Source organism: Mauremys reevesii, linkage group 3, assembly GCF_016161935.1.
Source record: "Mauremys reevesii isolate NIE-2019 linkage group 3, ASM1616193v1, whole genome shotgun sequence".
Lineage (NCBI taxonomy): Eukaryota > Metazoa > Chordata > Testudines > Geoemydidae > Mauremys > Mauremys reevesii.
The window spans coordinates 187098675-187121669 of NC_052625.1; the positions used below are offsets into that span (position 1 = coordinate 187098675).

Sequence of the window (22995 nt, forward strand, 5' to 3'; positions counted from 1 at the left end):
GAATAGACCCGGCTTAGGCCCAGAGCCTGCAGTGAGTTCTACATGGGCAGATCCCTCTGCTTGGGTGGAGCTCATTAAAAGATTAGGGCCTCAGGCACTACTGAAGGGGAAAGGGTCCTGTGGCCAAAGCACAATAGCAGGAGACTGGTAGGTCCCCGTTCTGCCCAAGGATTATGGAAATCATTGAATTACAGTGTGTGTCCATTTCTCACCTAGATAAAGGGAGTATACCTACCTCACAGGACAGTGGTAGGAATTAATCCATTATTTTGGAAGTTCTTGGAGATGGAAGAGGAGGCAGACATGCAAAACACTATATCCTGCATGCAAATGGCCTTGCTTTTCTCCAGCATAAAAAGGAACAATTATAAAAATGACCTTGTTAAAAAAAAATAGATCTAGTCAAATGAGTTGATTTAATACTCAAGAATGAGGCCCCAGCTGCAGTAAGGGGGGGTTCTGGTCCCCCAAAATGAGGGGGAGACCACCACCATTATTCAGATGTTACTTAGAGTGACCAGACAGCAAGTATGAAAAATCAGGATGGGGGTGAGAGATAATAGGAGCCAATATAGAAAAAGACCCAAAAATCAGGACTGTCCCTGTAAAATCAGGACACCTGATCACCCTAATTTTACATACTAGTTCAAAAGGAAAGGAACATTAACCTTATTGTACTACCTAACCCCCCCCCCCCCCCTACCTGCCTATATATATTTTGTCTCACACACACCTGGGGAAACCACAGGCACAACTCATCCAAGCCACTGCAAAAGTCCTGGTTTTGACCTATCAGATTGACCCTCCCACACACACTTTCTCTATTCCCCTCTCCAGGTAGCAATCCCATTTCCACATGGGGATGCTGTTGTTCCCAATAATCCAACTTCTAACAAACCATCCTCTGTCTTCTCTATAACATGTTGAGTTTGGCTGATCACTGACCAAATCCACACCTATCTGACCACCTCGATTACAGCTGAGCATTTCAGGAGGGAGTGAAAAGTTTTCATCAAAACACTCCACTGTGATCAAACAAATCAAAGGGCAAGCATGACTGGCCTCACACAAGCCAAGGGCAGCTGTCACAGAGCTGCTGTTATCTCTGGCATTGCTGGGTCACCAGGACATTTAGCAGTAACATGAAAAACCCCTGAGGAAATGCTACATAACTGCTCCAGACCTAATGGCAAAACAATAGGATCTGCAAGAATTGCTTCCAATAGCCTGCTCCAGGTGTCAGCACCTCCTAGCACACTAACCTCACAAACATCTAGCTGTGGCCAGTTCCTCTTCTGCTGCCCCAGATAAGGTTAAATGATCATCAACAGCTCATACAAGAGGATTCAACACCCCTCCAGTCCCCAGTACAAATGCCTGTTCCCTGAATCCCAGTGTGGGTCCAGGAGAGAGTGGCCCGCACTCTAGAACAAGGCCCAGCAGCAGCTCCGCGCTTGCCATCCCTAGGGTGGCTCGGCCTCCAGGTGGAGCGTGCCAGAGAGAGGAGGAGCTTTTGCAATCCAGCCCCACTGCTGCATTTACTGGGGGCCGTGGGAAAGCATGGAGGCTGCAAGCAGATTGCTCTGCAGGTAAAGGGACTCTGATCCCATACCCCTACCTGCCTGCTTTGTTTGCTCTATTCACCCCAGTGCCTGTTTGTATTGCAGAGTCTCACTGCTCCTTCTGTGGCTCCAGCTTGGGCTAAGGCAGACTCGAGTGGTGCAGGCGGCTCCCCCAGGTTGGTGAAATGAGACAACAACTGATTGTCACAAACATTTCCCTTTTCTGTGTTGGGGAGGCCTGGGCCGTGGTGTGCCTGCGCTCTAGCCCCCATGGCTCTGCTGTTCCTTTGTTCCCACCCCAGGCTTTATAGAGAGCAGCTGCCCTTCCAGGATCTTTTGGGTGAAACTGGACAAACGCTTCCTGCAGGGAAAGTTCTTCAGTCTGGAGCTTGTGGGTGAGTAGCAAAGTGGCAGATCTCAAACCAGGGGTAGACTGAGGAAGTTCTCAGACTGTCTCTAAATTCAGAGCCTGTGCATTAGCTGCTGAGGGACTTGCCCTTTTAATGTTAGCTGGTGACTTATTTAAAAAAGCTGGCAGGATGGTGGGAACAGAGTGATGTGATTTACCAAGGGTCCAATAGCTGTGGCCTTGGCCAATATCTGTATAGATGGGCACAACTAACAGCTACGGGCACCTTCTCCTTTGTGCCTTACATCTAATGTAACTAAGAAACTGGGGGAAGGATGGTCCGGTGGTATAGGCCCTTGTGCAGGGCTTTAGAGACCTGGGCTCAATTCCCTACTCTGCTGCAGAACAGCTGGGGACAATACTACTTCCCTACATGACAGGGGCATGTGACATTAAAGATTGTGATGTGCTGAAACTCTCTAGTAATGGGGGCTGTAGAAGTACCAGGCATGGCAGCTAGTTAAACTGTGTCTACTAGAATCAGTGTTTCTCAGATATGCCCACTGTGGCTGCATGCAGCTCACAGGGGCTTTTCCTGCAGCCACAGCCTCCTGGGGTGTGATTGGGGGCAGGGGGAAGTGGTGACCACTCCCCCTCGCAGGTGCTCCTGGATATACCACCTTGGTGTTGGTTTCTGGGGCTGCCAGCAGGGGTTGGGCCCTACCCTCTCTGAAGACACCTGGGGCATAACACTAGAGGAGCAGCTAGTGAGTTCCCTGCCTTCTTTCCCAGGGGCAGTGGGACTCAGTTTTGGGCTTCAGTCCTGGGGTGGTGGAGCGGCAGGCTCTGGCCATGAGGCTCCAGCTCTGTCCTCTGGCCATGGGGCTTTGGCCTCTACTGCCCTCACCACCACCGCCTCCCCTGACCTCCCATCCAAGCCTTAATTTGTCCCCAAATTTGCCAGGGCTGAGTAAGTCTGCTGTGAAATGTGATACTTGTATGTTTGTTAATATCACTTTTCACAGCAGACTTACTAGCTACCAATAAACAAATTACAATGCCTTGGATGTGTATATTTATTTTTTTTGTAATATTAAGTATTTTAGGAAATCTTGTCAAAGCAGCCACCAGCAAGAGTTGGTGGCTGCACTCTGAGGCCACCAAATAATTTGTTCTGAAGACTTACATTTTATTCCTATATCTAATCCTAGACTAAACTAGCTCCTTAATTGGAGGAATAGTCAACTCACAGAATGCAATGTTACTAACTCTACAAGTTATTGGAACTGAGGATCAATCAATCACCGATTAAGCCTTTACAGTCTATCGCACTAGAAGAGACCTATCTCTAGTCCATATCCCCTGCTAATGAGCTTTCCCTTAGCGCTTCCTATTCTTCAAACACTTGCCTGGTCCTCCAACTCAAATTGTACCTCTTATCTGAGCGCTAGAATGCTGCACTCTGTCAAACAGAGATAAGCACCTAATTTGAGTGACTTGATAGAAATATTAAATATATTTCAGGAAATTGTCCTGAATCGCTCCTCAAGGCATCTGAGGTACAGGCTGATATGTACAGAGAACTAAGCTCTAAGATAATGTAATAGGTGAGTCTTGTGAAAGTACAGGGTTGTCACGTTCACCCTAATGGTGTGGTCTTATTGGCTTCTTAAAGGAACATGCTGGCTTGACCAGCTTAGACTTACCTCCTGAATGGGGGTGAGGGTTGTAACTCCATCTAAATGTCACTCTGAAAGTGTGACCTCGATGTACCTGAGTCAAATGAGTTACTTAAGCTTTTTCCACCTATGTTGTGTTTCTTGTCAATCACTAGACGTGTCCTTTCCTTGTCATTAGACCCCTCTGGTGGCACAGTCCTGCTTGATGAGAAATTGGCTGCTCGCTGTGGTTATGTCCTGTCAGAAGATGTGTGGGGCAATACTATCTTCCGGGCTTCTGTGCTTGGCTGTCATGTGGCAAATCAGGTGAGGCCCAAAGCCTAGCTGGGAGGCTTGGTCTCCAAACAGATGCTATAGGAAATGCAGACTGACCACATAAGATTGTGTGATGCTATATGACTCTTCAATGGGGTATGATGGGAACATGCAAAGTCATGCTAACTGCATGGAGGAGGGAAGATTGATGCCTCTGCACACCACCATGAGGCCGGGTCAGTTTGTCTGGCATGGGATTTCCTCTGCCCCAATAAAATGACACTCCAGATTGTTGTTGCTAACTGGCTGCCAGTTCAAACTTGTCTTTGTTGCTGCTGGGGAATCTTGAAAGTCTCACTGGAAAGCAGTAGACTTGTAGGCATCTGCTGAAAAGGCAGCATCTGTAGCCATATTCTGGCAGACGCTTACTGGCTTAATTTGAGTGGTATTGTGCCTGCTAACTAGTGCCATAACAAGGGCAAGGCGACGGGCCCGAGTCCCTGTTGGACGGAAGGACCTGCCACCGAATTGCCGCTTCATTCATTCTTCGGCGGCAATTCGACGGCGGGTCCTTCTCTCCAACAGAGACTTGGGGACCTGCTGCCGGCCCTTCCCTCAGGTGCAAAAATTCCTTGTTATGGCTCTGCTGCTAACTCACACCGCCAGGTGTAGGTTAGTCACAGGCTTGTGTGATTTAGAACCACAGTAACAATGAGGAGGTGAGTTACTTGCCATACTTAGGCTACAATACATCACCTGCTTAAATGCTTGACCTAGAGCTGGGAAGTCACAGAAGCCCTGAGCTCAGGTACAGTACAATGTTCTGGTTAGAACATTGCTATAAAACAGGGTGAAATGGTGTGAAGAATAATGACCAGCTTTGCATTCTACTAAGGTCTTTGTTTAGTTGTACTGTAAGTACTGATTTCTGATGAAAAGGCCTTTCCGTAGATGAAATAGTATTTCTTACAGTGGCATAGTTCTCTATGTACTGTCCAAGTGGAGATGAGGCACCAGTAGTATTTATCTTAGTGAAGCCAGTTGAGGTAAATGCCAGGTGGGGGTTATAGGGTTGACCATGAGCGGCTCCATCCAGATAAATACTACCAGTGCCTCATCTCCACTTGGACAGTGCAGTGAGATAGTGATCCTGATGTAAAAAAACCCACTCTTTTCAGTGAAGACAGCCTATGACTGACACCAATTTTTAACTGTAACTTGCTATACTACTCTGAGTTTGTGGCAAGAATACTAGTTACTGCTGAAATCTAATAATCTAATTTTAATAATTAGATAATAATAATAATAATTTTTGTAAATTACTAGAAAACTTACCTTGTGCATTCTTTCTTCTAGGCAGATGAATTGTTTTCTCTTACTATAAACATAAAGGTGTCCTCATCTCCAGACATGAGGCGAGCTGCAACCTACACCTACCCTATGTACTGTACATATACTCCTTGGGCTCCAAGAGAAATTGTATGTGAAGAAAACTATATGGAGGTAACTTATCCATCAAAAGCTAAAACATTGAGGCCCTCCGCAAATCAATGCAATCTCTAAGTTAAGACCAGTATGAGCAGTTTACTCTACCCTAACAATATCCTGCAATAAGGGAAAGCTCTCAACTTGAGCAATAGGGACATCTGCCAATTTCACATATGTACTAAAGACCAAGTGCGTCTGCCAGAATGCTTACTAACAGATTAAAATATGTAAGGTTCTGTGACTTGGGTATTCCTGATCTGCGACTAGTAACACTCAATTACTGCTGGGAATGCCATATTTTGTACCATTGCAGTGGAAATCGAAAGCCTCATAAGTATCTCTGTTAAATCTCCAATTCTACAGGGCAGGGAGCCTTAATGCAAAAGTGCTGCAACATCTAGTAAAAACCTATTGCTCCTTTTGGTTCAGGAATGGTAAAGTTTGGGGGTAGGCCCCTTTATTTTACAAGACTGGAATTCTGGTGCGTCTCAGGGATTTTATCAGCAAGGAGGCCAACCTCCTGCTGGAGATGTCAGACGCTATGTTACAAGAATCCAACTGCCACAGTAGAACCTTGCACCAGTCCCAAACATAAGCTAACTAGGTATGCCTCCTTTTTATGTATTGGTTACATAATTATCTTAGGGGCAAGGCTGCAGCAATATAGTGAGTCTTCTAGGACTTCAAGTATCAGAGGGGTAGCCATGTTAGTCTGGATCTGTAAAAGCAGCAGAGAGTCATGTGGCACCTTATAGACTAACAGACGTATTGGAGCATGAGCTTTCGTGGGTGAATACCCACTTCGTCGAATGCAACCGACTTGAGATTGTTCAGCCTCATCCTAAAATGTCTGGTGCCAACGGTGAGTGCTGCACTACACTTACGGAGTGGCAGAAGTTTACTACTACTGAATCCAAACCTTGACTTCCTGTATGGTAAGTGACGGTTAGCATTGCACCCTGTATGTTTAACAGCAAAAGCATCACATGTACTTTGGTTTAACTGGCTAGATCCTGAGTTCCAAACTCATGCAGTCTTCTACAAACCTTTGCTGTACTCTTTAAAACACTATAGAGTTAGCCCTCCCCTTAAGAACACACAGTGCATAGTAATCAACAATTGGCCTGAAGATTGTCACTAACCTCCTATAAATGTAGCCTGATCAAATGTTCCATATGTAACTGAGACACTAATAAAATTCCTCCAAAGCTCCCTGCCTCCTCAATACCTATAAAAGCATGCTGCCACTCATGTTTGCCCATCTCTGCTCTACTTCCAGGTGTCGGTGAAGAGTGATGTTCCTGTAATTTCAGACGATGACACTGCAACATGGATGTCAGCTCTGCCAGAGGTATGGAGGAGCATGTTTTCTAATGGCTTCTCTTTAATCTCCATTATCATAAATCAGTGGCTTGGGTGATAATGCTGTCATTCTTGGCATCTGGCTCAATCTCTGTCAGCCTACAAGCTCTACTAGAAATATGTATGAGGCAGAGCTGCTATCAGACATAGATGCAAGTCAACCTTCCAGGAGAGGAAAACTTTCATAGATGATAAGGAATACTGAGCAAATCACAACAAGCTCACTAGACTGCAGAGGAGATAAGTGGATGCAGTAACAAAACATGGCCACTTATATTATAAATTTTACTCCTTTAGGTAGTCTGGCATTTGATCTCTAGGCTGCTCTAACAGTACAAGCACTCTAAAGTAGTCAAGATACCCAAAGCGGTGTTACCCAAAGTGGTGACCAGTCTATGGGCTCGGGCTGGTCCCTGAGATCTCCCTGACACAGTTTAGGAAGGCAGCAAGCCGGTCCCTGGTATCAAAAAGGTTGAGTCAAAGTGTCCTAAATCACTAAGGGCTTCTTAATTGTGGGGACTCTTTCAGGGCCACAAACATAAGCTTCCTCCAAAGGTAAATACCATATGGCTTCTCTGAGAGATGCCTGCAATAGCTGCATGCTGCCTTGCCTTCATGTAAGGCAGGTACACTTCTGGCCTGGGATAGGCTAGCAGTGTCCTCAAATGCCACTTCCATTAGTCTAAATCAGGCCTGCACAACATACAGACTAACAGACTCACTGTGCGGCCCGCGGGGGGATTCTGAATCCCCCGCACACGGCACTCTGCGGGCAGCCCAGAGCCCTTTAAATTCCAGCTGCAGCAGGCAATCAAAGGGCTCTGCGCTGCCCGCAGCAGCGGCGGGCAATCAAAGGGCTCTGGGCTGCCCGCAGTTGCGGGCAGCCCAGAGCCCTTTGAATCCCGGCCCGCGGCCGCTGATTACCCCCTCCACGGACCCCCACCCCCTATCTAACACTGCTGGTCCTTGTCCTCTGATACCCCTCTCCCAGGACCCCACCCCCTATCTAAATGCCACTGCTCCTTGTCCCCCGATTATCCCCTGCTGAGACCCCTGCCCCTAACTGCCCCTTGGGACCCCAGTGCCTATCTAAGCCTCTCTTCTCCTTGTCCCCAACTGCCCCCTCCTGAGAGCCCCCCCAACTTCCCCTCAGGACCTCACCCCCTACCTGTCTCCTGATGAATCCCTGAGACTCCTATGCCTATCCAACTGCTGCCTGTCCCCTGACTGCCCCCCCCCGAACCTCCGCCCCATCCAACCCCTGCTCCCTGTCCCTTGACTGCCCCCCGGAACCCCATACCCCTTCTCCAGCCCCCAGCCCCCTTACCATGCCACTCAGACCAGCGTGTCTGGCTCCATGCAGCTCCAGACATGTTGCTGCCATGCTCCCCTGCGGAGGGCCCCCCCCCGCACCTGCCTTCCAGATTTGAACACCTCAAAATTCAGGAGTGCTCAAGCTCAGTTTGGGCAGCTGTTACTTCATTTCTCCCAAATCAAATATACTGATCCACTGTAACTTGCTGTAGAAAAGTAGGATAAAATTGAGCAAGAAATGCTTATTAGGACTGGAATTGCTATTTTCAACAGCCATTGCCTTTTTGTTTGTTTAAAAGGAAGACAGTGATATTGCATTGGCAAATTCCCCATAGAAAGAAAGAGTGGAACAAAAGAATAATAAAGGCACCTCAACTTTCCCTCATTTATGGAGGACAGTCTTATAATATGCATCCAGATATCCTCCAATCACACAAGTTGAAAATTGTTCCACTTTACTGCTGCTCTGTAACCATATGGGAACCAATCCTGTCTGTGTTTTGTGCACATCCAAAATTCCTGCTGAATGACCCGCCCTGGGAGCAAGTTACCAGTGACCCAGGGCTGAGGTGGCAGGAGGTGTGGGGGGGGGGCACTGGTGGGGGAGCCCAGGGCTGGGGCAGCAGTGGGGTGGGGGAGGGCACTGGTGGGGAGGAATGGGGAGCCCAGCGCTGGGGCGGCAGGGGTGTGGGTGCGGGGAGAGCCCAGGGCTTGGGCAGCAGGGGGGTACAGGGGGGAGCCCAGGGCTGGGACGGGGGGCAGCCAAATTTTTTTTTGGTTGGGGCAGCAAAAAACCTAGAGCTGGCCCTGCCGGGTTCCCCCAGCCACCGGAGCACCGGGCCCTTTAATTTGCCCCGAGGGCTCCCAGCCACCTCTTCAGCTGGGAGCCCCTGGTTGATTTAAAATCAAGTATTACCTCCCCACCCCCAACCTTCCTTTTTGGCCCACAGCTGTTTTGGTGGGGTGACGCTGGGGAAGGGGGGTTTGTTTTGGCAGGGCTGGGTGGCGCTGGGGCGGGGTGTTTCTGCGGGGCCGGGAGGTGCTGGGGGGGCGTGTTTCCACGGGGCCAGGAGGTTTCGGCCCTCAGCTGTTTTCTTTGGAGGAATGTGGCCCTCGCCGCTTTACGAGTTGCGCAGGCCTGGTCTAAATCTTAATGGCAGAATAATTTGGTCACATGTTCACCTATATCTCATCCAACCATGTTTCTCTTTCAGGTTCAAAAAGTTGAATACCAGGTATGGCAACTGATCTTTCTTTCTCCTTCAGGGAGAAAGAAAATAATGGTAAGCGACGCAGCCAAACTGGGTTACAGCTTCAATAATACACTGGCTCGAGTGTTCCTCCGTGCTCCATATTCCACCAATGAATCTAAACTTGCAGTGGTGAGTGGTAGCTCTTGTAGTGGGACTGAAAGGCACTGTTTCCAATCTCTCTCTAGCAAACATTTTTCTTAACTTTCCATAGGTTAATGGTGTGAGTATGAACATAGTCAGTTCCACTTCCATGTACAAGCAGAGGTGGATGCTTCTGTTGATTGACACAACTGTTGCATGTCCTATCGGTAAGTATCACTTCACAGTTTACAAAGCATACCAAAAAATAGCCACTTGAGCCAGGGCTTCCCAGAGGGGGGGGCAAGAGGGGCAATTTGCCCCAGGCCCCGAGCCCCACAGGGGCCCCCACCAGAGTTTTTCGGGGCCCCTGGAGCGGGGTCCTTCACTCGCTCCGGGGGGCCCAGAAAACTCTTGCGGGGCCGGGCGCAGGAGCTTCTTCTGCTCCCGGTCTTTGCCGGAGGGGGGTCCTTCCACTCCGGGGCGGAAGGACCCCCCGCTGGCAAATTACCGCCGAAGATAGAGCGGGACCCGCCACCGAAGCGCAGGCCGGTCTTCGGCGGTAATTCGGCGGCGGGGGGCCCTTCCGTTCTGGGACCCGCCGCTGAAGTGCCCCGAAGACCCGCGGCGGGGGCCCCCCGCCACCGAATTACCGCCGAAGACCGGCCTGCGCTTCGGCGGCGGGTCCCGCTTCGGCGGTAATTCGGTGGCGGGGGGGGTCCCCGCCGCGGGTCTTCGGGGCACTTCAGCGGCGGGTCCCGGAACGGAAGGGCCCCCCGCCGCCAAAGACCCCGGGCCCCCGGAATCCTCTGGGCGGCCCTGACTTGAGCAAGCTAGTAGAAAACTCTTCTTTCAGGCCTAGCTGCAGCTGGCTCTTCAAGAGAAGCAATGTAAAAACAAACCTATCCTAGATGTGTTCCAAAGTACGATTTGCTTAATTCATTTTCTCATTTCTCCCTTATTCCTATACACACCTTTCCACAAAGGCAATAAGCCATCAAAAAAGCTACATCAGACTGTCCTGCAACTGAGTATCAAGACCAGAAAAACTGTATTTCTACCACTGGGCCAGGAGTCATATTTAGATAATGCATATGCAGAGTTGTAACACCAGCAGAAGGTGGGATTTCTTGCATAACATAAAGGGGGGATGTAGAGTGGATTTAAGAGGTAGGTACCCACTAGCCATGTTAGTTATCTTTGTAAGACCATAGTAACTCATCTGAAACTGATCAGACTACTTTAAATGCCATACTTCCATGCTCAGGGGATGGCCATAGAAGTATCGGGATGGAATGGGTCGGGGGGGTAAAGAAGACGAGGAGGGGTTGGCAGCTGTTGTAAAACGGAGCTCAATCCTGTTTCCTTGGAAACACAAACTCGTGCACTGATGAATGGTTTGATTTTCTCATTATCTGAATCAACAGATGGCACCAGCTTCACTGATACTGCTATAACTTGGACTGTGCCAAGCATTATCCCTACACTAGTGCCTCAAGAACCCACCTTCGCGTCCAAAAACATTTCAGTGGGAGTTGATGGCCAAAGAATAATGCACCCTGAACAGAATTATATTCTGGAACACAACAAGACACACATTCGAATGACTATCCCCATTGGAGCAGCTGGGGGCAGATTAAAGGTTAGTGAGAACCTATCGTAATTTAACACCCTCTGGAGACTAGTGGAGGAGATCAGAGACTTCTGAACAGTGGTCAATCGAGCAGTTGCTGATGGAGATGGGTTGCATGATGCTAGCTTCTTCAAGATATTAAACTGGATTAAAAAACTACTAAGGGCTCAATAGCTCTCTCAGCTTGAGCAAAACTGGGGTGCACTGGAGAAGGATAACAGGAAGCCAGTCCTGATTTTTTGATTGCCTGCCTAAATATAAATTTATGCTGAAGCTGCCCTCTGATGCTTCAAGTGCAGTGCATATGATGCCAGCAAAGAATTTGCCATAGCAGGTCCTCACTCTTCCATTCCCCCAACTGCCCTCCCCATTATGCTGGGCAGCTGGGAGCTGATGTAGAAGGCAACAGAGCCAGCTTTTCACTAGCAGAGGTTACGCTACACAGTACTAGAAAACAATCCTAAATATTTTTAATACTGCTGTGGATCCATAGAGGTGATATAAAATGTTGCTTCAAAAAGGAATCCTACAAAAAGTGGAAATGTGGACTGATTGCTTAGGAGGAGTACCAAAGAACAGCACACATATGTAGAGACAAAATTACAAAGACTAAGGGACAAACTGAGTTACACTAATCAAGGGATTTAAAAGGCAATAAGAAGAGGTTCTTTATGTTAGAGAAAGTGAAAGATGAAAGAAAGTGTAGGTCCTTTAGGAAGGAGAGCTACTAACTATGACATCAAGAAGGTTGAGGTGTTTAATGCCTATTTTGGTTCAGACTTCACTTAAAAGGTTAACAGTGACTCAGCACAATTCATACTAACAGAAAGGGGTGCAAGCCAAAATAGGAAAAGAACACATTAAAGAATATTTAGATAAATTGGATTACTTAAGTCAGCAGGGCCTGATGAAATTTGTAGGAGGGCACTTAAGGAACTAACTGAAGCAATCTTGGAACTGTTAGCAATTATCTTCAAGAACTCATCTAGACGGACAAGGTCCCAGAGGACTGGAGAAAGGAAAACATAGTACTTATTTTCAAAAATGATACAAGGTTTAGAAAACCTGACCTACTGGGCATGTTTAGTCTTGAGAAAAGACGATGGGGGGGACAGGACCTGATAATCTTCAAATATGCTAAGGACTGGTGTATAGAGGATGGTGATCAATTGTTCTCCATGTCCACTGAAGGTAAGACCAGAAGTAATTAGCTTAATCTTCAGCAATGGAGATTTAGGTTAGATATTAGAAAAAAACTTACTACCTGTAAGGGTAGTTAAACTCTGGAATAGGCTCCAAGAGAGGTTGTAGAATCCCCAGAATTGCAGGTTTTTAAGAACAGGTTGGACAAACACTAGGTTTACTTGGACCTGCCTCAATGTAGGTGGCTGGACTTGATGATTTCTCCAGTTCCTTCCAGCCCTACATTTCTATGATTCTATGATTGATTGAGTAATGGGAGAGGAGATGGGCCCAGGACCTCATTCATTTAAAATATAGTCCATACTTCAGCATGGACCCCTGGAATAATAGTTCTTGCCTTCAGAACACTTTCCTCTCAAGCTTTCTGTTAGCAAAAGATCTGGATCTAAAAATTCATATAGTTAACAAGAATTATCTTGTTAACAGTCTCTTAATGATGTATTCTTGCCCTGAAAGGGGCTATCTAGGAAGCAAGGGTGAGTACAGCATTACAAAGCAGGAGGGAAGCAAGAATGTCTCCCTTGGATAATCTGCCAATTTACTATTCTGTCTCGGTGGCTTAAAAGACCTTGCTAATCCTCCCTTGATGGACTAAGCAGCTCTTAGAAGTACAGACTGACACAGCTTCACACCTTAGGTGCAAGCTTCACTCTGCACATGCCATGCATACAATCTGTGTTTTAAGCATCTGTCTTGACTTGCACTGGATTCTGAAAATCATCACTAGAATGACGAATTGACTAGTATGTGTGTGGGGGGCGTGTTATTACCAAACAAAAATGCACATCCAAAGAATGGTTCTAGATGGCTGCAGAAGAGACCTAACAGCCTTTCTACAAGACACTATCTAAAACTCTTAATGGCTGTTTATAAATTTGATATTGATGAGACTGCTAATCACCTTCAGCAACCTAACTTTGCAGTTTTCAGAGGGGTAGCCGTGTTAGTCTGTATCAGCAAAAATAACGAGGAGTCCTTGTGGCATCTTAGAGACTAACAAATTTTTGGGGGCAAAACCCACTTCATCAGATGCACAGAGTGAAAAATATAGTAGGCAGGTATATATATTACAGCACATGAAAAGATGTGTCTGCAGGATACAAACTGTCTTGGTGCAGGGTAACACAAGCCAGCTCTACTCTGAAAATGATGGCCCACCCTAGCAAATTACCAAAGTTAAAGGACAAAATGGGAGACATCCCTCCAATCATAATGGAGGGTTGTGACCTGGAGCACACAGGAAAAAGTCATGGACAAATGGGAAAATCAGGCTGTCTGTGACTCCCCTCCCCTCCCGCCCCCGTGACAAACCTGCAGCCGTATCCATGCTCAATACTACTTGGTATGTCTAAAACCTTGTCTCCTAGAGCACTGTAGCCAATGGAGTCCATGGCATAATCTATAGTATCAGCTTATTCTTGGAGCACACTTGGACAGATGTAGATTGGCATATGACTAAGTACACAGTGATCAAGCCCATCACTACACCTTTCATGCCTCGAATACCAACAGTCATCAACAGTAAGTCACGCCTCTGGCTAGCTCAATAATAAGATGGTGCTCATTTTTTTTTCTTTGTCTCTAATGAGTTATTAGTGTTGCCTCTGCTGTGAACTTATACCAACCAAAATTCTTCACTTAACTGGGAAGTTTCATTTATTTAGCTAGCTAGCTCTCAGGTGACGTGAATGTCTAGATTTAAATCTTGATAAAACTAAACAATTCTGTTAACCATAAGGGAGTATCTGTGTGTAAGATCTGCAAATAAGGGGCAAAATGGAGAATAATCATTAGGGATTTGATGTGAGTTGCTGATTAGAACACCAGATTCTGCCACTCTAAGGCCTTCTCTATGTGATAAATTTATCTAAATTACTCTATTTAAGCTATGTAAGTTATGTGCCTTAAGCAGGGCCAGGTCCAGGCACCAGCTAAAGAAGCAGGTGCTTCGGGCGGCCAATACCAAGAGGAGGCCCTCTGGCCGCTATAGGGGCTGCACGTCCGGGTCTTTGGTGGCAATTCAGCAGCGGGTCCCTCAGTCCCTCTCAGAGCAAAAGACCCCCGCTGAATTGCCGCCGAAGAGTGGAGCAGCGCAATCGCGCTGCTGCGGCTTTTTTTTTTTTTTTTTTGCCGCTTGGAGCGGCAGAAAACTTGGAGTCGGCCTTGGCCTTAAGTCAATGTAGCTTAGATCCACTTACAGCTGTATCTACACCACACTATGCCAACAGGAGAATGTCTCCCGTCAACATAGCTTCTGCCTCTTGTTGAGGTGGAGTACTGAAGTCGATGGGAGAGCACTTCACAGGACCCATTAAATTGACACCGCTGCATCAATCACAGCAGCACCGATTTAGCCTGTAGTGAAGACAAGCCCTAATTCCACCAGTGTTTTCCATTGAGCCTTTAAGTGGGGCCCAATGGGAAAGATCATGCAAAGTGTGACTAAGCAACTGTAGGGAAAAAATGTGTGTGGGATGCATCAAATGAGGAGGGATGTCTCATCTTCCCAACCTCAAGCCTCTAATCATTACTTTGGGAGCAGAGTGCTTGCCACTCCATTTTTCAAAAGCTCATCTTTTGTTACATCATTATGACTTGACATCTTTGCAGTTACCTGGATAATTTATTTTTTAAATCAAAAGGATGCTTTAATGTAGTAGCACTACCTTATTACATATTCCAAATATCTGTTCAGTCTAGATTCTCTGCCTGTAACACAGAGATGTCATTGGACTCTTTTATAATAGATCTCTAGAAAGTAATTACACTCACATTCCTTCAAGTGTGTTTGTGTATATTTAATCTTCTATAGTTTGGGGTAAAAATTCCTATATAATCAGAGTATCTCAGATTAGAACATTAATAATAGAGCCATTAAGAGTTGACCTCTAGATAAGCTCACTTGAGCACAGCAAAATGGAAAGCTTCTAACTGTCCTACAGTAATAGATAAGCATTTGCAGTAACTATATGCTATCAACCTCACAGATACTCTTCCAGAGAAGAGAATATTTGATGTTGCATTTGGATCTTTTCTTCCTGACGTCTCTCTGGTGACAATCACAATAGGAAATGTGCCACTTTCCCCAAGAGATGCAGAACATCATGGGTACAAAGTTTATGAAATTACTTTCCCCAATGGAACAAAGGGATTTAACTTAGAAGTGCCTTTTGATGATCCTACTGTTCTGAAGGAGGTAAGATAAGGTAGCTACGATGTAGCACTCAGTAGGAAACTGTTCTTCCCATCCCACAAATTTTCAAAATATTGAAACTTTCAGGACAAAAATTAAAAATCTCAAATTCTCATGAACCCCAAATGTCTCACTTTGGTTTCAACCATTTTACGTGTGCTATAATTTAACATAATGCTACAGCTACACTATGAGCTAGGGGTGTGATTACCAGCTCATATACATCTACTTATGCTATCTCAATGAGAGTGGTGGCTTGGCTGTACCACTTAGGTACCCATGGGGATCAGGTGGGTTTTCACTCAGCGTGCTGCTGCTCATCTTCTGTGGCTTCACTACTATTTATATTCTCGCTAGCACAAGTATGTGTATGCTAACTGGGAATCACGCCCCTAGGTCGTAGGGTAGACATAACCTACATTTAAAAACAAACTTTTTGACCCTTCAAAAAACTTTAGAGTCAAAATTAATTGAAACCAACCCTTTCCTGCAAACAGTTCTGGGGTTGATGAATCATCATTTTAACTTCCAGCAAAAACTACTTTGGACAATTCCCAACCAGCTCTGCTATGATGTGGGAGATCATGACACATTATGACTGTCATGTGAACATGTTAGGGCAGCCATTGCTCAAAACATACATCTGGCACCACTAACCACCAATCATGCAATGTCAATGAAGGTATCACTAGCCTGATCTCAATTAATATTCTGTTTAGAAAGTCTTGAGCATCTGCCCTGTCTCATATAGGACTATGGGCAAAATGCAACTTCAGGTGTGACTAAATGACCTACAAACTATGGCTTCTTCTGATGCTTCCGTTAATAGGGATAGGAGTCATGCACGCATTGTTCAGCAGCAGGATCTTATTCAATCTATTAAATAACTGCCTGTCGGGATAGGACTGCCTAACTTAAAAAAAACAAAGTGATCAGTTATTGCAATATTGCAATAAACCTTGTCCAACAAACATCCAGCCGTTCGTGAGCCTGCTTTTTACATAATGCAGTTCAGACTGTGACTTGAGCAGATACTAGACAGATTACAAGAAGATATGGAAGCCTGGAGCTGGGCATGTTTGCAGCACAAGTTTGTAAAATGGCACAAGTTTAGATGAGTGATCTAACCTCCTTGTGTTTGAAATGGGTAGTTAAGTGCAAACACTTCAACACAGTCTTGGCCCAGCTCATACAGAGCTGTTATGTGAAGCAGTAAGATCAATGATATTTTCTGTTGTAGGGAACAAATGTATGTGTGCACAGCAAATATATTCTTGTCTATGCTGGAAGCAAATGCTGCTGACACCTCAATCTCTCGTCTAACTTTCTTTCAGTACGTGAATAGAAATGAAACAAAATATACCCTCCATGTTAACTATACTCTAGATGTGGGTCCTGAAATGAAACCATATAATCATCCAGCAGAAGTAGAATGTGTGGTTGCTGATATTGGTAAGCTTCCGCCCATACTGACTGATTGAGACTGGTATAGTAGAGGGAGGATTTTCATTGATGCCAATGAGAACTAAATTAGACCAACAATGAGAGCTTTTTGGGAAAATCCCACTCTATAATTGCTCATTATTGGCAATATAGCTAGTTTGCTGCTTTTCAGATGGCAGCTCTTCTTCATTCTGCCAAGTTTAATTATCTGCCCTGGAGACACTATAAGCAATAAAAACCTAGTCATGGGTCAGGCACCATGTTTAAAAGAAATGGCTAGCCAAATCCAGTCAACTTTAGTATCACTGCATCTACTGGTAACATTTTTCAGATATTTACATTAGGACAAGCTGAAATCACCCAGCTTTTACATCCAGGGTAAAGTTCAATTGGCCCAGACACAGTTCTGTAAACTCTAGAAATGGCAAAATTGGTCAAAGTAGATCAGATGGTCTTAGTAGTTGACTTACTACTTGGCATTCTCTCCAACTTATGGGTTTTACAGTCCTTCTGACTGTAGTGCCTTCATCTTACAAAACATGTTTTGAGTTGAGGTGAAAGGAGGCTGAGATCAAATAAAGCCCAACTAGTCTTACCAAAGTTGGTGTTTAGCCTGAAGTCAATTGGGCAGTTGCTAATCAACTGGAACATTTGGCCATGTCGTGGATGCAATACCTTGCAGTCTAAAATGATAGTAGGTATCTAATACAATCTATAGTATCAATACAAACAATTTCTCCATGGTAAGAATTAATGCCGTAACTAAAACTGCGTATGTCCAATTTATATCCTGGCTTCTTTCACAGAACTACCAGAAGCAGTTGGTTACTGTGATAAAGAGAACCTGTATCTAGCAGTTCCCGTTTCAGCTCTGTATCAGTACTGGAACCTGTACATCGGTAACAAACTTCTGAATCAGCAAACTGTGCTCTCAAATAGGCATCTCCTGACTACCAATTCTACCCATCTGGTGTTGCAAGTACCTCTGTTTACTATGGGGATTATCTATGAGGTATGTAGACTATACTGTAAGGCTTTGGTATCTAAAAGATTTTTTATCAGGAAGGAAAAGCATTTCACTCCCAAGCTTGTCTTGTAATGTTACAGTAACCACTTCTAATGCAGAAAATATCAAGGGGAAATGACTTTCCAATAAGTAAACACAACCACAACAAGAGATCTGACTCCTGACCTATGATTCCACTGCATCCATGTACCCAGTGTAATGGCTCAAGTGGTCCCCATGCATGTGAAGCAAACACAAAATTGCCAGGTGTTAAGACAGATGTCCTGTCCATATTGGGTCAGGCACCATGTTTAGACATGATTCTTGCTAAAGAATTCCTGCTAACAGAGTGACTAGGCTAAAGTTGCATTTAGCCCAAGTAAAAATCTAGATTATAATACACATCTAGGCTACTCTACAACAGCCAATCAAAACGTATGCAGCTGGTACCAGGCCTAACAAGTCTGCACTAGTAAACTTGACTTATGACCCAGGTTGGACCAGGCTTAAGTCTTCACACTTGTCTCAAATGTTATATCTTTGCTAGTGTTTAAAGTAGCATCAAACTAAAGAGAGCAGTCTCTCTCTGATCAGCAAACTATTTTTACTAGAGAAATATTGTCACTTTCTTTACAGGAAGTGTCCTTTCAGAGACTCAAAACTAGGTTTGATCTTGCACTCAGGAAAGCAAATACTCTGGAGACCATAAAAACATTCTCTGTGAGCTGCAATTTTAATTCTTCAGAATTTATAGGTAAGCTATATAGGTCTTGAGCTCGACAACATGGAACTCGATGGCTTTCCCGAATCTAACAGCCTCTCTGACTTTCTTAGTGTGCTACCCTAATGGAACTGTAACAGTATCTGCCCCAATGAAGACTATTCCTTCCATTGATATGGGCAAAACAAAACTGAAAGACAGCACCTGCAAGCCCAAAGAATTTAATGAGGAACAAGCCTTCTTCCAGTTCCATGTCTCCACTTGTGGCACTTCACTAAAGGTAAGCAACTGTGAAGAGTTGTTTTTTTTTCCATTGAGTAAACCCAAATTCTAATCCATTTTTGGCTTGCACAGTTTGAAGGTGATCACATTATTTATGAAAATGAAATATCTTATGAGAAAGAGATTCTCCCAGCATGGGGACCACCTAAAATCACAAGAGATCCAGATTATAGGTAGGACTCCTCCTGCTCACTGACTCCACTCGGTATAGTGATCATGCCTGGAAAGTTACTACAATAATTCTCTTATTGTAGATTGACAGTCTTGTGCTATTACCCAACAAAAGAGAGACTGATACATACTGCTATGGTTAGAAATCTACCTACAAATGGATCCCCTCGTTTTGGCTATGGTACAATGATGGTGAGATCAAGTGTTGCAGGTAGACCACTCCCTCCCCCCTCCAGTTTAAACATTTGTGTGACTCTTGTAGTTGTAAACACTCTTATTTTGAGGCTTTAATTCCTTCTTATAAAAGCCCATCCTTAACTTTATCTTCTATAGAACACAGAAGGACCAGACAAGTTCTGAATATAATCGCAAGGGTATCCAAAGGTAAGTTTCCTTCTTTGAAAACTAGGATAGTATCAAATGAGTCTTAAATTGATTAACAAAATCTCCAAACCCATTCTTTTCAAGATGAATCTTTTATGGAACTTTATGAACCAAATTTGACAATAGTTCAATCTTCCTTGGAGCCCATGTTTTTTGAGGTAGAGCTAAAAGATGAGGAACCCGATGTTGAATTACACTTGAATAACTGCTGGATGACTTGGTCTGCAGACTTCGAAAGCACCTCACAATGGAACATTACTGTGGATGGGCAAGTAGAAATAGCTTAAATGATAAAACTGTTCATGAAAAGCATCTTGATCACTTCTAACTGTGTTGTTGCTCTGATCTCTCAAACAGCTGTGGGAACGAAAACAACAAATGTGTTACAGAGTTCTATCCAGTATCTGTTAGTAGGAGAGTGAAACATCCCACTCACTTTAAAAGATTGGCAGTAAGGATGCTGATACCTCTGCTGGGACAGGTAAGATTAAGAGAAGTTAGAGAATCTAGGCTGGGAAATGATACCTTAACACTTGTATGCTCTAAACTGAGGAAATATGTTTATACCGAGGAACAAACTTAAAAAGTGCTAACCTAACTTCTTCTCTTAAGAGGCCCAATTTAAGCATCTTCGGGGTAACACTGAGCTTATAACTTAGCCAGCTAAGGAATTGTTGACAGACCAATAAGCCTGACTGATGTGCACTTTAGTTTGGCTGGTTCCTCAGAAGCAAAAATTTGCCTTGCACAGCTTTAATGACTTAAAGTGGCACTTGCTGGACTAAACTAAAGGGCCTGGTATGGAAATATAACTCATACAGTTTGATTATTTTTTTTTTAATATATAGGATCAGACTCCTATAGATCAAATATCTGGCACAAAGTCAACCAGGCAAACCAGCATGTGCCATAACAGCCATATGAAATACCACTCAGCTCACTTGCATCTATCCCATCCCCTCCAACAGTTCACTTAAATGCCTGGCTAGTGGGGAAGGCAAAGGAAAAGGTGGATTGGCAGGATGCCTAGAATGCTAACCTGTGCCTCTGGCAAGCCTGGTGAGGAAAGGAAACACGTGACAGTCAAGGGTTGTTCACCGTAGGATGCCTTGCCAGTAGCTCTTCCCATTCTAAACAGAGTGGATTCTAGCACTGATAGTAGCTGCCTCAAGTAACCAGGCCAAAAAAAAACCTTGCCATTTCAACCTCAGGTAACATCTCCTGAGCTCACTGGAAACCAACATGAGGCAATTTTGGCATCAGCTTCTTAAAAGGCAGGCAGCCACACCTCACACTATAGATTAGTTTCTGTACAGTCTCTGCATGGCTAGTGGGTCCTGTCTCGACCTCTTTCATACAAAAAGATCCTTAACACAGAACTAGAAATTCAATGCCCACGCCAATAGACGTTGCCTTTTACAAGCATAGGTTTGGTAAGTGGTAGGTGAAAAGTAAAAGCAAATAGATCCCATACTAACAATTAGTTCTCCTTTCTTCTCAGGTGCACTTGCACTGCACAGTCACAATCTGCTCTCCTCCTAAAGTATCATCTGGCAACATTGGGACCTGTGGAGGCTGGTGTGATCCTACCAGGAAGAGGATGGGTAGGTTTACACTGGAGGTATTTGGCTATGCTTAAAATACACTGGGCTAAATTTTTAAAGGTAGCAAGGTGCCTAAATAGCTTTAAAACTCGGATCCTCTATGCTAACTGACTCCTGTGACCTTGAGCTGATAATGTCAAGTGCTAGTGTTTTACAACTTCAGAATCTCACTAGATTTAAAGCCAGTCAGAGTACAGTATCTATGGTCCTTTATTCTGTCAATAACAATCTTGTAAAACTTTCTAGATCAGCACTCTGAACCATATTCTGGTCTCCATGGTTATGTATTGGCTGGGCCAGTATGGATTGTTCATCCTGAACCAACTGAGGAGAAAAACATACAGGACTAAATTAGGTGAGAACATTGGGCCTTATTGCCTGTATTAATCTATACTAGGGGTAGGCAACCTATGGCATGTGTGCCAAAGGCAGCACGCGAGCTGATTTTCAGTGGCACTCTCGCTGCCTGGGTCCTGGCCACCGGTCCGGGGGGGCTCTGTATTTTAATTTAAATTTTAAATGAAGCTTCTTAAACATTTTTAAAACCTTATATAAATAAACTATTGTATGTATGTAAAATAAATATTACAGACTTATAGAAAGAGACCTTCTAAAAACATTAAAATGTATTGCTGGCTCGTAAAACCTTAAATGAGAGTGAATAAATGAAGACTTGGCACACCACTTCTGAAAGGTTGCCGACCCGATCTATACAATTTGCAACTGGCTTGTAGCCAAACAAACATGGAGCCTCAACACTTTCAACTAAGCTTCAGGCCCAATTTCTACAATATCCCCATTTAACTGGAGTAGAAAATGCCACTAAAGAAAAAGACATGAACATTTAGACAGACCTCCTATTTTAATGGAAGAGAGATCTTAATCCCCATACTGAATTGAAAATGTCAACCTACAGTTTCTTCTGTCTCAGTGAAGGACTAGCTTCATATAATCACTCTGGAGCAGCCAGAATTCACTGATCAGTTGATCTACATGTGTTTACAATAGGGTTTAGAGACCCTGAATTTAGTTGGCGCTCTACTGTGCTAGGTAATGTACAAACACATAGTAAGCTAACCCTGTCTCACTATCTGATGCAGGGCCTATCTGTTCTTGAGGGTGATCAGAACTATGGCTTGCTAGAAGTGAGACCAGGCTCTCAGACCCAGCACTGCAGGGCTGATGAACATCAAATTACTAGTATATCAAGTGTCATGTTTCCTCTGCTGGAGAGCGCTACAAAAATCAAGCAACAAAATAACATTTTTCCTCTCTTCCAGATGCTGACACATAAACTTGCTGTCTAATGGACTCCTCCTGTGTCTGATCATAGCTGCTTTATTATTATTTCATAAATTGATTTTCATGAAGGGTAAAGTGCAAATCTGAAACATCAGCTAAAAATATTGCTTCAATACACACAAGCTATTGTAAATAAATAATTACACAGAACATGTGCCTAACAGGATCCCTACGTTTATGGTTTGTTCCCTGTAAAATTTAACGGGCTGTGCTCTCTTCTCTCAGTACAAACTCTCAGCCTGGATACTGATGCATCTAGTGCTAGCACAGGCTTAATATAAACTAGATACTCAAAGGAAGGGGTCTCCCTTGCCTGTACCTGTCAGTGTACAATAACAGCAACTGTGCAAAAGGGAGAATGGATTCCTATCCTCACTAAAACACCAACTCATCCACTGTCAAGTTCTCTAGTGTACGTACGTACGCGCACACACAAAAAAGCCTTGGATACACTTTTAAACTGGCTGTCCAGAAAATAAATCAGATTCAGTACAGGCTGCAACTACAATATCAGTTGATATTCCCAGCTCATGTTCGCATACTCTCACTAACTCTCATCAAGCTAGCGAGAGTGTAAATGGCAGTGCAGTCAAGAAGCATGGGCAGTGGCAAGATGGACTGAGTACATACCCACCAGTTTCAGGCTGTTTTGAACTTGACAGAACTTAAGTCATGCCACTCCTGTTTATGCTATTTATACTCACGCCAGCTCA

General features: G+C 44.5%; 1 protein-coding gene across 4 annotated transcripts; it reads left to right on the plus strand.

Annotated features, from left to right (window-relative positions):
- The first annotated feature begins 1097 nt into the window (after positions 1-1097).
- Positions 1098-22711, plus strand: LOC120401885 (zona pellucida sperm-binding protein 2-like). 4 transcript variants are annotated; one of them, XM_039532121.1, is made up of 23 exons: positions 1098-1589; positions 1668-1738; positions 1865-1957; positions 3769-3896; positions 5202-5348; positions 6613-6684; positions 9224-9391; positions 9474-9570; positions 10768-10982; positions 13544-13697; positions 15164-15372; positions 16704-16821; positions 17619-17824; positions 18455-18572; positions 18653-18819; positions 18894-18994; positions 19076-19203; positions 19326-19376; positions 19461-19644; positions 19734-19857; positions 20878-20980; positions 21227-21335; positions 22261-22711. In XM_039532121.1, the coding sequence occupies exons 1-22, from the start codon at positions 1561-1563 to the stop codon at positions 21328-21330; spliced, it is 2787 nt and encodes a 928-aa protein (XP_039388055.1). In that variant the 5' UTR covers positions 1098-1560; the 3' UTR covers positions 21331-21335; positions 22261-22711. The 4 variants fall into 4 exon arrangements, with proteins under 4 accessions (XP_039388055.1, XP_039388056.1, XP_039388057.1 ...); XM_039532122.1 differs by having other exon boundaries at positions 15245-15372; XM_039532123.1 differs by lacking the exons at positions 13544-13697; positions 15164-15372.
- Positions 22712-22995: the final 284 nt, after the last annotated feature.

Excerpts from the sequence above, each read along its gene's own strand:
- LOC120401885 (XM_039532121.1), top strand. The coding sequence starts at position 1,561 with ATGGAGGCTGCAAGCAGATTGCTCTGCAG. Across the intron at positions 3,897-5,201 it reads GCTGTCATGTGGCAAATCAG|GCAGATGAATTGTTTTCTCT; the intron begins GTGAGGCCCAAA and ends TCTTTCTTCTAG. Across the intron at positions 18,573-18,652 it reads TAATTCTTCAGAATTTATAG|TGTGCTACCCTAATGGAACT; the intron begins GTAAGCTATATA and ends TGACTTTCTTAG.